At 48.6% G+C, this 14,934-nt stretch overlaps 1 protein-coding gene and 1 non-coding gene across 2 annotated transcripts in view; both read right to left on the minus strand.

Moving 5' to 3' along the window:
- Nucleotides 1–8: 8 nt before the first annotated feature.
- LOC109402074 (uncharacterized) overlaps nt 9–14,934 on the minus strand; it is a 40,267-nt gene continuing 25,341 nt past the window's right edge. Inside the window, exon 6 of the mRNA XM_029865781.2 lies at nt 9–229. Coding sequence (XP_029721641.2) covers nt 9–229 — 221 coding nt within the window. The remainder of the gene's footprint in view (nt 230–14,934) is intronic.
- Nucleotides 301–372, minus strand: Trnap-agg (transfer RNA proline (anticodon AGG)). Its single transcript has one exon. It is a non-coding gene; the product is annotated as a tRNA-Pro (tRNA).

A 14,934-nucleotide genomic window follows, 5' to 3' on the forward strand; every position in this document is an offset into this window, starting at 1 on the left:
TCTATCTACTATCTACTAACGATGACATCCTGTTTTTGCTTCTGCAAAAGATGTTCCCTTTGCTCCTGTTCCGTCCGGATGCCATTCTGCGCCTCCTGGTGGGCTTGTCGCTGCAGTCGCCTTGGTGTTAAGTAGTACATCTCGACGGCCCAGCTGATGGCCATAGCGTACGTGGCCAGATTGAGACAGTGAAGAGTGATCGTGTAGTTGGTGCGATCACGGATGAAACCTGCGGAAGGAGAAGGTAAGAAAAAAAAATGAAATTTAGTTTTATGAATTTATAAAAAAAAGAATCGCGGTGGGCTCGTCCGGGATTTGAACCCGGGACCTCTCGCACCCTAAGCGAAAATCATACCCCTAGACCAACGAGCCCGTTGATATATGGGTTGTTCAAAAGGGTTCAAATGGACGACAACTTTGAGCTTGTGCATAGTTAACCTTTTAGGACGCGCGCCATCCAGCAGGTGAAACTGCACCGCGCTCCCGCTGTATACGACAAGCGAGGTTTTTTGCTACTGTTGCACTTTTTACAACAGCGCGCGCGCTGAAGGGTTAAGCAGCAGTGTTTCTAAACTTGTGCCGAGCATTGTTGCGAACACTTATGCAAATCGTTGAGTTGGCTGTGGCAGGCAAGATGGGTCACTGTGTTGATTATGTTGATAATATTGCGACCAGCATGGATATACGAAAGGGGTTTTTGGACACCCTAAGGTTTTTGCCAGCTTCATCTGGCAAGATGTCATAGTTTAGTTTTTTATGCTTGTATGATACAGCATGTATCCTTCCGAAGTCTGACAATCTAACGTTGCATAAAGGAGATGGAGAGTGCTTTAACCTTCCGTAACTCGCGCGGTTGACTACCTGCATCAGCACCACATTAATGCTACAAAATACAACAGCGTGATCGCTCGAGGGTTAAACTTTAAACCTCGTTTAACTTATTCTATGGTTAGGCAATGGGATTAAACTTTAAAATATTTCGGTATAATTCAAAACTGAAAACGAAGTGGTCCGAGAGTTTTTGAAACGATCGTCATGTCATTTTTTTACACATTAGTAGGGTATGTGTGCCATCAGTAATCTCACGCTCCCATATCCATCATATTCGAAAACAAGCGATTACGGCACCGATTGATTCCGTTCTTTTTGCTTACATGGGTGCTCACTTCTAACAAAAAATACAAAAATAAGAAACAGAACAAACAGCGCTTCAATCCTTTGTTTTTCGTAGGATGAAAATGGGAGCCACATGCTTAAGAAGGGATCCAATACCCTATTTCACAACCACTCGACTGCACTCTTAGCGACCACTCGTATTTTACGTTTCAATAAACCGTCAAGTAAACCGTTTTCTTGTTCAAGTTTTACTGTCTGTCTGTCTGTCTGTCTGTCTGTCTGTCTGTCTGTCTGTCTGTCTGTCTGTCTGTCTGTCTGTCTGTCTGTCTGTCTGTCTGTCTGTCTGTCTGTCTGTCTGTCTGTCTGTCTGTCTGTCTGTCTGTCTGTCTGTCTGTCTGTCTGTCTGTCTGTCTGTCTGTCTGTCTGTCTGTCTGTCTGTCTGTCTGTCTGTCTGTCTGTCTGTCTGTCTGTCTGTCTGTCTGTCTGTCTGTCTGTCTGTCTGTCTGTCTGTCTGTCTGTCTGTCTGTCTGTCTGTCTGTCTGTCTGTCTGTCTGTCTGTCTGTCTGTCTGTCTGTCTGTCTGTCTGTCTGTCTGTCTGTCTGTCTGTCTGTCTGTCTGTCTGTCTGTCTGTCTGTCTGTCTGTCTGTCTGTCTGTCTGTCTGTCTGTCTGTCTGTCTGTCTGTCTGTCTGTCTGTCTGTCTGTCTGTCTGTCTGTCTGTCTGTCTGTCTGTCTGTCTGTCTGTCTGTCTGTCTGTCTGTCTGTCTGTCTGTCTGTCTGTCTGTCTGTCTGTCTGTCTGTCTGTCTGTCTGTCTGTCTGTCTGTCTGTCTGTCTGTCTGTCTGTCTGTCTGTCTGTCTGTCTGTCTGTCTGTCTGTCTGTCTGTCTGTCTGTCTGTCTGTCTGTCTGTCTGTCTGTCTGTCTGTCTGTCTGTCTGTCTGTCTGTCTGTCTGTCTGTCTGTCTGTCTGTCTGTCTGTCTGTCTGTCTGTCTGTCTGTCTGTCTGTCTGTCTGTCTGTCTGTCTGTCTGTCTGTCTGTCTGTCTGTCTGTCTGTCTGTCTGTCTGTCTGTCTGTCTGTCTGTCTGTCTGTCTGTCTGTCTGTCTGTCTGTCTGTCTGTCTGTCTGTCTGTCTGTCTGTCTGTCTGTCTGTCTGTCTGTCTGTCTGTCTGTCTGTCTGTCTGTCTGTCTGTCTGTCTGTCTGTCTGTCTGTCTGTCTGTCTGTCTGTCTGTCTGTCTGTCTGTCTGTCTGTCTGTCTGTCTGTCTGTCTGTCTGTCTGTCTGTCTGTCTGTCTGTCTGTCTGTCTGTCTGTCTGTCTGTCTGTCTGTCTGTCTGTCTGTCTGTCTGTCTGTCTGTCTGTCTGTCTGTCTGTCTGTCTGTCTGTCTGTCTGTCTGTCTGTCTGTCTGTCTGTCTGTCTGTCTGTCTGTCTGTCTGTCTGTCTGTCTGTCTGTCTGTCTGTCTGTCTGTCTGTCTGTCTGTCTGTCTGTCTGTCTGTCTGTCTGTCTGTCTGTCTGTCTGTCTGTCTGTCTGTCTGTCTGTCTGTCTGTCTGTCTGTCTGTCTGTCTGTCTGTCTGTCTGTCTGTCTGTCTGTCTGTCTGTCTGTCTGTCTGTCTGTCTGTCTGTCTGTCTGTCTGTCTGTCTGTCTGTCTGTCTGTCTGTCTGTCTGTCTGTCTGTCTGTCTGTCTGTCTGTCTGTCTGTCTGTCTGTCTGTCTGTCTGTCTGTCTGTCTGTCTGTCTGTCTGTCTGTCTGTCTGTCTGTCTGTCTGTCTGTCTGTCTGTCTGTCTGTCTGTCTGTCTGTCTGTCTGTCTGTCTGTCTGTCTGTCTGTCTGTCTGTCTGTCTGTCTGTCTGTCTGTCTGTCTGTCTGTCTGTCTGTCTGTCTGTCTGTCTGTCTGTCTGTCTGTCTGTCTGTCTGTCTGTCTGTCTGTCTGTCTGTCTGTCTGTCTGTCTGTCTGTCTGTCTGTCTGTCTGTCTGTCTGTCTGTCTGTCTGTCTGTCTGTCTGTCTGTCTGTCTGTCTGTCTGTCTGTCTGTCTGTCTGTCTGTCTGTCTGTCTGTCTGTCTGTCTGTCTGTCTGTCTGTCTGTCTGTCTGTCTGTCTGTCTGTCTGTCTGTCTGTCTGTCTGTGGTGGTAAAGCCTTTACGCCTTCCCGACACGCGTTCGATAAGCATGACCAGTGCTACCGATTTCGTCCATCGCGTGCCAGTTCGTGAGGGCCTCAGAACTCAGAACAGAGAAGAGAACTCTGAACCCTACGCCTCTAACCTCCACCAAGGTCTACAGTGCCTGCTTCCCCCGGATTCCACTAGAAGCGACTACTTCGGGGGGGCTGTGCTCATGCACTTCACTTGTTATCAGGCATAGCTAGTCACGCTAGATCGCTGACTTTATCTCCAACATAACTGCTGCGCTCTCATGAGCTTTATCTTAATCACGTAGCTTTAACTGCTGCGCTCTCGTGAGCTTTGACATACTGCTGCTGCTCTCCAAGTTGACCAGTGGAATGCCGAGGTCAGTTCGGCAATGCCAGTTGGAGGGTGGCTTCTACTTCGGGTGGCTTTCTCGCTGCGTTCGTTGACCTTTTCCTGGGCGAACCGGTTGAGTGCCGAGGTCGGTCCGGCGATTCCGGTTGGAGGGTGGCTTCCGGTTCGCTGGCGCCCCGACGACTCGAACCCGGTTGATTCGACGTAGTTTCTTGCGACTCAGCGTAGTCCCCGGCGGTGGAGCTAGCTTACTCCGACGGAGAGTTCTCCGGCGGTAGAATATCTCCCGAAACCGTTGTTCGCGTTGCGTATTCCTTCGATGTTGATTGGCAGGGTGTCGAAGTCGGTCCGGCGATTCCGGTTGGAGGATGGCTTCCGGTACGCTGGCGCTCCGACGACCCGAACCAGTGGTTTTCCACGGGCGCTGATTACTCAGATAGTCCCCGGCGGTGAATCTATCCTACTCCGACGAAGAGTTCCCCGGCGATGGAAGATCTTCCGAACCGATACTTCCCAGATCGGTGCCGAGGTCGGTCCTGCGATTCCGGTTGGAGGGTGACTTCCGGTTCACAGGCGCCCCGACGACCATTCACTGGTGCTTCTCGCGACATACTCGTCCTAGTCCCCGGCGGTGGAGCAAGCCTACTCCGACGGAGAGTTCCCCGGCGATGGAAGTTCTCCCGAACACGGTGGTTTGATCCCGACCAGTCAGGTGCCGAGGTCGGTTCGATGATTCCGGTTGGAGGGTGGCTTCCGGTTCACCGGCGCCCCGACGACCCAAGACCAGAGCGTTACGACTACTCGGACTAGTCCCCGACGGTGGATCTAGCCTACTCCGATCGCGATCCGATGCCCTTTGGTCTTCACGCCATTTCTGCTGCAGTGACGACAGGATCTGTCCCACAGCCCTGTTCACCGCATTCCAGGTGCTTTCTTCCCGACACATTCGTTCTACAATGTTGTCGGGGCTTAGGCTTGTGATACTCTCCGCTAACATCCCGTCTCGTGCTGCCCTGAATCTGGGACAGTGGAAAAGCACGTGCTCTGGTGTCTCCTCATTACTCGGGCATGCTGGGCAAAGTGGGGACTCTGCGTGCCCGAATCGATGCAGGTACTTCCGGAAACATCCGTGGCCTGACAAGAACTGTGCCAGGTGAAAGTTGACCTCCCCGTGTTTCCTATCCAACCAGGTTGAAACGTTCGGAATGAGCCGATGGGTCCATCTACCGTTTTCAGCGTTATCCCACTGCTGTTGCCACTTTCTTACGGTGTCAGCTCGGGCTCTTCTTCGGACTCCTGATATGCCTCTATCTCTATAGCACTCGTTTTCTTCCTCGAGTAGAAGATCTATGGGAATAGTTCCGGCTATCACGTAGACTGCTTCTGACGAAATTGTACGGTACGCACTGCATACTCGCATGGCCATCAACCTGAACGTACTGTTCAGCCGAGATCTGTTCCTCCTTGTCTGTAGTGCCGTCACCCACACAGGCGCTGCGTATCGGAGCACCGATGTGGACACACTTGCCAGTAGTCGCTTCTTGCTACTGCTGATCGCTGAGTTGTTGGGCATGATCCGAGATAGTGCCGAAATCACCTTTGCAGCCCTTTCACACGCGTAGTCGACGTGACTATTAAAGTTTAGCCTATCGTCTAACATAACTCCCAGGTGTCTCACATTCCGCTTCGATTCGATGATGCACTCTCCGACCGAAATTCTCGCCTGTTGTACCGCCTTTCGGTTGCTTATCAAAACCATCTCGGTCTTGTGATGAGCTAGGGCCAGCTTTTTCCCCCGCATCCAGTTTTCGACAACATCTATCGCCTCCGTGGCGAGCACTTCTATTTCCTCCAATGATTCACCGATCACTAGGAGCGCCACGTCGTCCGCGAAACCGATAATCTTCACGCCCCTGGGGAGGCGCAACTTCAGTACTTCGTCATACATAGCATTCCAGAGGGTCGGACCGAGAATGGATCCCTGGGGAACTCCCGCTGTTATGGTTTTACTTCTTCTCCCGTTGTCAGTATCGTAGATCAATGTCCGATTCTGAAAATAGCTGCTCATAATGCTACAGAGGTACTCGGGAACTTTCAGTTTGTGCAGCGCATCGGCGATTGCAACCCAACTAGCACTGTTGAACGCATTTTTCACGTCCAGCGTGATCACTCCGCAGTAGCGGTTACCTCTTCTCTTTTGATTTTGCGCCGTCTGCATTGCTTCCACGACCGTTCGGATGGCATCGACAGTGGATCTACCCCTCCGGAAGCCAAACTGCATATCGGACAGGCCGTGCTCTCCTTCCGTGTATTTTGTGAGCCTGTTGAGGATCACTCTTTCCAGCACTTTGCCGACAGTATCCAACAGGCAGATTGGCCTGTATGCTGAAGGATCTCCAGGAGGCTTCCCTGGTTTCGGCAGTAGCACAAGATTTTGGCGCTTCCATATGTCGGGGAAGTTGCCATCATTGATACACCTTTGAAACGTAATCCTAAATAGTTCCGGGTTCGTTAGGATTGCTGTTCGCACCGCTACGTTCGGGATACCGTCTGGTCCCGGAGCCTTCTTTGTTTTAAGAGCTTTTGCTATTGTTATCAGCTCCTCGTTGGTTATTCGAGCTTCCGCTTCCTGATCCTCCTGAGCACCGTACGGTGTGGGTGGCCAACCCGTCAGTTCGTGCTGCGGAAATAGCGCGTCTACGATGGCTTTCATCTTCTCCGGACACCTTTCCGGTGGTACAGCTGGTTATTTTCGCCATGGCTACTCTGTAGGCGTCTCCCCACGGATTAGAATTTGCGTTCCGACAAAGCTCTTCTAGACATGCCTTTTTGCTGAGCTTGATTTCTCTGTTAAGTGCAGCTCTAGCTGCCGTATAAGCTGGCCTGCGAACTGCTCTTTCAGCGTCGTTGCGGGCTCTCTGCATTCTCCTCTGAGCTCGGTGACAGTTCGCTCGTAGGTCGGTGATCTTCGAGTTCCACCAATAAGCTGGGGGCCGACTGTGTCTTGGCTTGCCCTCTTTCGGCATGGTTGCATCGCACGCGCGTGATAGTAGCGCAATCAGCTCGTCCACGCTGGGGTTAACTACAGCTTCCAGCCGCAGCGCTTCCGCGAACACGTCTTTGTTAAAATTCGCGATTTTCCACCTCCGCTCATTTACCTGCGCTCCGCCTGATACCACCTGTGGATCGCGCCCAATGCGATATCGGATTGCTTGATGGTCGCTGTGGGTATATCCCTCGTGCACTCTCCAATTTCTGATCAGTCCAGGGCTGCAGAAAGTAACGTCTATTATGGATTCTCGACCTTCCCTACGGTAGGTGCTGATAGTACCTTCGTTGGCAAGATCGACGTTCAACTTGGCAAGCGCCTCTAGGAGGTTGCTCCCTCTTGGACTTGTAAGGCGGCTGCCCCATTCGATCGCCCAAGCATTGAGGTCACCGGCTATAACAGCAGGTCTACGATCCGTTAGCTCTTCAGTTAGCTTGTCCAGCATCTGGTTAAACTGCTCTATTGTCCATCTTGGAGGTGCATAGCAGCTGCAGATGAAAACGCCATTAATTTTGGCGATCACGAAGCCTTCATCTGCGGTATACACCACTTCTTGCAAGGGGTATTTTCCCACTGTCCATATCGCTGTTGTTTTAGCTCTGTCTGACGTCCAGTTCCCATTTCCTGGTGGAATACGGTAGGACTCAGAGATAATAGCGACATCGCACTTGTGTTCCGCAACTGATTGCCACAACAACTGTTGGGCTGTATCACAGTGGTTGAGGTTTACTTGTACTATCTCCACTGTGGTTTCGTTGTACTCGCTCGTTTGAAGGCCGCGCATTTCGTGCCTCCTGTAGCGTGGTTGCTGCTATCCTTCGTGTTTGCGCAAATCAGGCATTTCGGAGGCTTGCTGCAGCCCTGCGCTTTGTGGCCTTCTTCTCCACACCTTCTGCATAGATTACTTCTATCCGGCCCTTTACAGTACCGTGCGATGTGCCCGAACTCTTGACACCTGAAGCACACTTCAGGTTCAGAGACACTCAGTGGGCACTCGGACCAGCCTACTCTCACGATTCCTATCCTCAGCACCTTGTTGGCAGCATCAATCGGTAGTTTAATCGCTGCCACCTTGGTACCGGAAGGTCCATTTCGTATGCGGATGGACATCCGGACTTCTCCCAGCTCACATTGCTCTTTCAAAGCAAGCCTTATATCTTCCTCCGACGTGATCTCATCCAGGTCTTTACACGTAATAGTCGCCTCTGGACACAAGGCTCTCACTTCCACCATGTTGCCCAAAGCTTTCTCGGTTAGCTCTTTGTAAGAAACGCTGCTAGCTTTTGGTTCCTTTTTCAACAAGAGGATCATCTCTCCGTTGCGGGTACACTTGATCTTCTTCACGTCTGCTCCTAGCTCGTTGAGGTTCGGATTCGTCCTCATGGCACGTAAGACCTCCACGTACGAGTCGCCGCTTGCTTTAACGATAAGAGCCTCGCCCTTATTCTTCCTCCTGACCAATTTAGGTTTTTCGGGTCTGGTTTTCTTCTTCGCTTTTCCCTTCTTTCTACCGACGACCTGCCAAGAACTATGGCTGTTTACCTCGTCAGTTGCTTCGAGAGTCGGCTGGACTTCAGTGACACTAGCTTCCTTGTGCTTCTTGGAGCCACCTGGCCTAGCATCTCCAGGCGATGCCCTTTGCCTCTTCGGTGTGAAGTAAGGCGTGGTCTGCATCCTTGGGGGAATACTTCTCGCTACGTTCACTTCATTCGCAACCGTGTTGACTTCTGCCCTTCGCGCTTCCGCCGCGCGACTTGCTTCAATGGCAGTCTTGGCCACTGACAACTCCTTCTCCGCTGCTTCTGCTCTCTGAACTACGTGTTTCCACTCCTTTACAGCCGATCCAAGAGCGCCGTGGAACTTGATCACCAACGCCTTGATGTCTTTGTGGACGTTGCTTCTCTTGTCGACATACTCGTGAAGCTCGTCCACTAGCTTTTTGGCTGCCTCCACCCTCGGTTGTTTTGGTGGTTTTGTCCACACACTGAACTGCAGTTGTTGCTGCTGCTGCTGCTGCTGCTGCTGTTGCTGCTGCTGTTGCTGCTGCTGCTGTTGCTGCTGCTGCTGTTGCTGCTGCTGCTGCTGCTGCCGATGTAGCTGCTGCTGTTGCTCCTGCTCTTGTTCGAGCTGCGTTTGCACCTGTTGGGTTTGCGGCGGTGGTGTCCGCGTTAAACCCCTTCTGACAAACGGATTTGCCGCTCCTACTTCGCTTTGACTTTTATCTTCTTCCATTCTTCAGGGTCCCCCCTCCGAGCCGCTATCTCCATCCGCCGTACGTAGTCGCCTTCGTGATCCCATGGTTATCTATACCTGCAAGCGTCTATGCCTGCAGGCAGTGAGGCCATGCTAGGGTTGACACGGACCCTTATGGGGGCCGGGTTCAGTGCCAGATCAGCATAGATCGGGAATGATTCATCCGAACCTACGTACCCATCAGAATTGATGGACAGATTTCGAACGTATCCGGAGGCCTGCCAAGGTTTTACCGGGACGGAGGCAGTCGCGCCATGAGCCCACTCGCCGTTTCAAGTCGGTATCACCCTTCCTTACTCAGGGAGCAGAATGACACGCCTGTCAGCCCAACATCGCCATCCTATCCATGATTCGTAACATGTCCGTTGTAATACGCCTTCACCAGTATACCATAATCAGGATGTTACTGGCATCGATCCTGATGTGCCGGTTGGCACTCCAATTGTTGGGCTAAGGCACTTTGAAAGCGGTACCAGGTCGCTTGTACGGAGTTGCTTACGGATGTGTGGCTTTTTATGGAGATCCAACAGAGCCCACTGTTGAACCCCCACCACATCCTAGGCATCCTCTGCTTGAGCTAACTGGGAGGAGCTCGGTCACTTCTCGAGAGAAGTGCCAAAGGTGGTAATCCATACGGATGTATGGAGTTTTTTCGCTTAAGAAATAATTCCTAAGCTCCCACCCGACTCGCAGAGGGGGGTTCGTCAAGCCCCTGGACTCCTGTCCCTGCTGCCCTGTCTGTCTGTCTGTCTGTCTGTCTGTCTGTCTGTCTGTCTGTCTGTCTGTCTGTCTGTCTGTCTGTCTGTCTGTCTGTCTGTCTGTCTGTCTGTCTGTCTGTCTGTCTGTCTGTCTGTCTGTCTGTCTGTCTGTCTGTCTGTCTGTCTGTCTGTCTGTCTGTCTGTCTGTCTGTCTGTCTGTCTGTCTGTCTGTCTGTCTGTCTGTCTGTCTGTCTGTCTGTCTGTCTGTCTGTCTGTCTGTCTGTCTGTCTGTCTGTCTGTCTGTCTGTCTGTCTGTCTGTCTGTCTGTCTGTCTGTCTGTCTGTCTGTCTGTCTGTCTGTCTGTCTGTCTGTCTGTCTGTCTGTCTGTCTGTCTGTCTGTCTGTCTGTCTGTCTGTCTGTCTGTCTGTCTGTCTGTCTGTCTGTCTGTCTGTCTGTCTGTCTGTCTGTCTGTCTGTCTGTCTGTCTGTCTGTCTGTCTGTCTGTCTGTCTGTCTGTCTGTCTGTCTGTCTGTCTGTCTGTCTGTCTGTCTGTCTGTCTGTCTGTCTGTCTGTCTGTCTGTCTGTCTGTCTGTCTGTCTGTCTGTCTGTCTGTCTGTCTGTCTGTCTGTCTGTCTGTCTGTCTGTCTGTCTGTCTGTCTGTCTGTCTGTCTGTCTGTCTGTCTGTCTGTCTGTCTGTCTGTCTGTCTGTCTGTCTGTCTGTCTGTCTGTCTGTCTGTCTGTCTGTCTGTCTGTCTGTCTGTCTGTCTGTCTGTCTGTCTGTCTGTCTGTCTGTCTGTCTGTCTGTCTGTCTGTCTGTCTGTCTGTCTGTCTGTCTGTCTGTCTGTCTGTCTGTCTGTCTGTCTGTCTGTCTGTCTGTCTGTCTGTCTGTCTGTCTGTCTGTCTGTCTGTCTGTCTGTCTGTCTGTCTGTCTGTCTGTCTGTCTGTCTGTCTGTCTGTCTGTCTGTCTGTCTGTCTGTCTGTCTGTCTGTCTGTCTGTCTGTCTGTCTGTCTGTCTGTCTGTCTGTCTGTCTGTCTGTCTGTCTGTCTGTCTGTCTGTCTGTCTGTCTGTCTGTCTGTCTGTCTGTCTGTCTGTCTGTCTGTCTGTCTGTCTGTCTGTCTGTCTGTCGCATTGCAACAAAAGTGCATCCGAAAAACATTTGACATTTGATTTTGACGGATAGCGGTGCGATAAGTAACTGCAAAATTTTTGCACTTAGCGGACTTGCAGTTAAAGCGTTTACATCGAGCGAACATCTGTAACAGCTTTTCTTCAACCTCGCCGAGTTTCAGACCGTGCAGGACAATCAGGAATGTGACCAAAATCGGGTACCACGCTGAATAGGTGCACTAAAGCGCAAGTGAAGCTGTACAGCCTGATGCACGTTCTTCTTATTGCCCGAAGCGACCTGTTGCGTACGGTGCGCTCCTCAAGGTAGATGAAGAACATGAAAGGCTCCAGAACAACGGTATCATTTCTCTGGTTCGATTCTCGGACTGGGCAGTTCCAATACTCGTCATCCTGACGAACTCTTTGCGGAACTGGCCGGATCACGTTACTTCAGGTTACTTGTGTAGCATACCAATAACGTAAATGCCACAACATTGAGGACCGACTGTAGCAAACCAATCATACCCACACTGAAAATAACAAACAAGTGCAAAAGCGCACTGTTATGCAATATCAACAGAACATATGGAAGTCATTAACCACGAGTGCATCGTTCTATCGACTCTTTCTCCACTTCTACTTGTGAGGTACGAGGAGTACGAGGGCCGATAGCATGCGGCGTGGAAGGATCAAATTGCAAGCCTAGCGCCTGGCTTAACGTAAAACAAACCATAAACATTTTTGGTTATTTGTCACTCCAGTCGTCTCATCTATGTATTAAGCTATTTGTTATGTTAAAACTTGAAATGTATTGAACCTTCAAATGTATAAAAGGGCAAGTGTATCTGATGAATAAAGGATTCTGATTTTGAACTCGACCCTGACTGGTACACACCTTTCAAGCTATCGACTATTCCAAATCTGTCTTCTGAATTGTACCCCAACTGGATTACTCCAGATTACTGTTGAGAAAAGTCCAAGTTCGAGTCTCTATGTGAGCGACTCGAGTTAGTGCGCGTCTTCACCTCGTTCCCGCGGATCGATGTTAAGTAAAGTGAAATAGTCGCGGATCGATGTTAAGCTAGTGAAATAGTGAAAGTGAACGTCCCGTGGCTAGGGACGCGATACATGTATGTCGAGGTCGATTAGGAATCGCGGAAGCTACTCACGGTCAACATCCACCGTGGCCTTGACAGCATGATGGCCGTCAAACCGTATCTAGACGACATTCTTATCGCTGGTCGGACCAAGGAGGAATACGAGGACGTGAGTATTTCTCAACCAGAGAAACCAGAGAATGGAATTCAACAAACGAAGGATAAGAAGCTCGACGCGGAGAGTTGCCAGCTGATCGTTACGCGCCTAACGGCTACCGACTGTGGCACAAGGACGGAAGGAGAATCTTGATTGCTCGTGAGGTCAAGTACGAAGAAAACTTTTTTGGTGAGCCAATGATACAAGATGTCGAGCGGAAGAAAGACTACGAGCAAGAGGGGGAAGAAAAAAATCACAGTAGTCCACCGGAAGCTGTTCAACCTGACGAGGAATCTGTTCCGGTAGATCCTTTCGATCATGGAGATGAAGTTCTAATCGATGATGTCACCGATGAAGGAGAAGCAGCGGAACCAGACCTTCGTAATTAGATCCGAACTTGTCTTGTCGTAGAGGTGTAGTGAACGTGAGCGTCTATTTCGGATATTTTCTTTGACTATCTTACTGGATTTAAAACAAGTGCTGTTGGTGCTCACTATATTTCAGACATTCCTGAGGCGTACGATGATATTAAAGGGTGAGTCGATAATTATTGTGCCATTTTCAAACTAACGTTACTTTTTTCTTACTTCACCAAAATCTACCAAATTTTGCACAGTTTCTCCTTATACAATATTGTTTACATATAATGGATTGAGCAGTTATCAGTGAGATTCCGGTTGATACAGAATAAATTTAGTTAACAGTTCTAAAAAAGATGTTGTACAATCACATGCTAAAATCTAAAATCATGGTATCGCGCCTTGGAACAATTAATGAACAATACATTATCGGATTATCTTAATGTTCGTCAATAGGTTTCAGGAACGGTTGTCAGTGAAACATAAGCTTGGAGCTGGGTAAAAACCAGGTACGATGCGCATAAACAAACCAGAGAGCTTTAATTATTTGTTTCTAGTGGAGCCTGAACATGTCCACATGGAGGGCGTTAATTGAAAATGTCGTGAATTTCACTAAAACGCATCCTAAATTTGAGCCTATACTAAAAAGTTGAAATGCATACATATACTAAACTACTGTAAAAATTTGGTTCCATTTCGTTAACTGTAGACAATTTGCGAATCAGTTGAAGGTAGGGTGGCACAATAATTAACGACTCACCCTTTAGTACCCGTGATTACCGTGACCTCTGGAACCACCAGGATGATCCCCGTTCTGTAAAGATCAATAATTTGTAGAAGCAGCTGGCGTGTCCTGCCGGGATTTTCAGGCTCAAAAAGGATGAGACCGGTCGATCGGTTTGGCATAAGAAAACTCGCGATTGGTGGTTAAGGTGAAACATCAAGAAATCCCATTGCAATTTTTCATACAAACTTTAGAGGCACAAATCTGACGAACAAAGCATCGAACCAAGCCGCACTTGTTTTTCCTGGCTTTGCTCACTTCCAAAAAGAGGCAGCTTTTACAAATCGATAGCATTTGTTTGCAAATTTTCAAGATTGGTGCTCTTGAAAACCTGAGTAGGGGACCAAGTCGGCCATTGTGGCAGCTATGTTTGTATTCTCTGAAGTTTCTCCTTAAAGGTTTCCTGCAACGTCTTGGAATCGACTTCGAAGATACCTTCGTACCAGTAACCAAGCTGTATACCGTACGCGTGGGGCTGGCTGTTGCGATACATCGTGGCTTTCGAGTACATCAGATGAACGTTAAGGCGGCATTACTCCACGGAGTGATGAAGAAAAATTTATACGTGAAAATACCACAAGGTGAAACCAGAAAGCGTGTGTAAGCTGCAGAGATCTTCTATATCGGGCTAAAACAGGCACTAAGTTGCTGTTCAACGTGACTCTTTAAAAGACACGGACACGTTCAATGCTTCCAGTGAGCTTTTCGCTCTTTGAAGGAAGCATACGACACTAGACAACGGACTAGCATGCAACGCCCAGTGGCACAGCCGAAAACTTTTCCTGACAACTGCGGCGGGAATCGAACCCGCGCCCCTCAGCACGATGCGACTAAGAGCTTGGCGACCCTAGCCGCACGACCACGGAGCCGCAGTATTCCGCACGGTCCAACCGCGTGTGCAACACTGAAGGCAATGAAGCTTATCTGCAGCACCATGGTGCTCAACGTGGACGACCTTCTGATGGCCAGACGGAACATTCTAACAATCGAGAAGCTAAAATGCCGTCTTTCCGCTTAGCTAAGCGAAAGGTTCGTCCACACTGAAATAAATTTTGTTGTGGAAACTACCGATTCCATAGTAAAATTACTAACCGTACCTATGATTCTCAACCGACAACAATTTCCAGTTAATAGGGTCCTAAAATTAAAGACGAAATCTCGCTTATATTGAATAATACGATCAAGCATGGTATTCTAATCGGAATTGTAGTTTACTCGAACTCGAAAAACAAAGGAATAATGAGAAAATTTGAAATAAGTAAAATGGTAAATAGTTCTACTTTGACATTTGAGGTCAACCTTGTGTGACAGAGCTCGACATTTTTCGCACTGGGATTTCAAAAATGTTTCTATCTGACATACACGGTGAAAAAAAAATCATTCAAAGTATGTGTTATAAGCTAGGGACGAGACAAAAGGCTAAAAAAATAAAAATTATATATTTTCAACTACGGTTAATAAAAACGTCAAAAAAAATGTACTCTTGAACCATATATTGTGGTTTAGAACAAGAATCCAGATAGGGCTTTAGGAGCCTATTCCACTAAAACCGTGACTAAAACACTGTCAACTTAACTAGCAGTGCAGTTAACATTACCAAAAATAATCTTAATTTAACAAATGAGCATTGTATTTTTAACCATACTGTGTTGTAAAATGCGTGTCCTGGAAAAAATAGCAATGTTTTGTTGTTGAGACGACTATTCTTTTAGTTGAATTTTCTACAATGCATTGTAATGTCAAGCATACATACACTCCCGTTCAAAAGTTTGGGGTCACCCCCTCAAAAACATGTCATTTTTTTAGGCTTATATCTCCGCCAATTTGCGTCCGATTTC

The sequence above is a fragment of the Aedes albopictus genome, chromosome 1 (assembly GCF_035046485.1).
Source record: "Aedes albopictus strain Foshan chromosome 1, AalbF5, whole genome shotgun sequence".
NCBI lineage: Eukaryota > Metazoa > Arthropoda > Insecta > Diptera > Culicidae > Aedes > Aedes albopictus.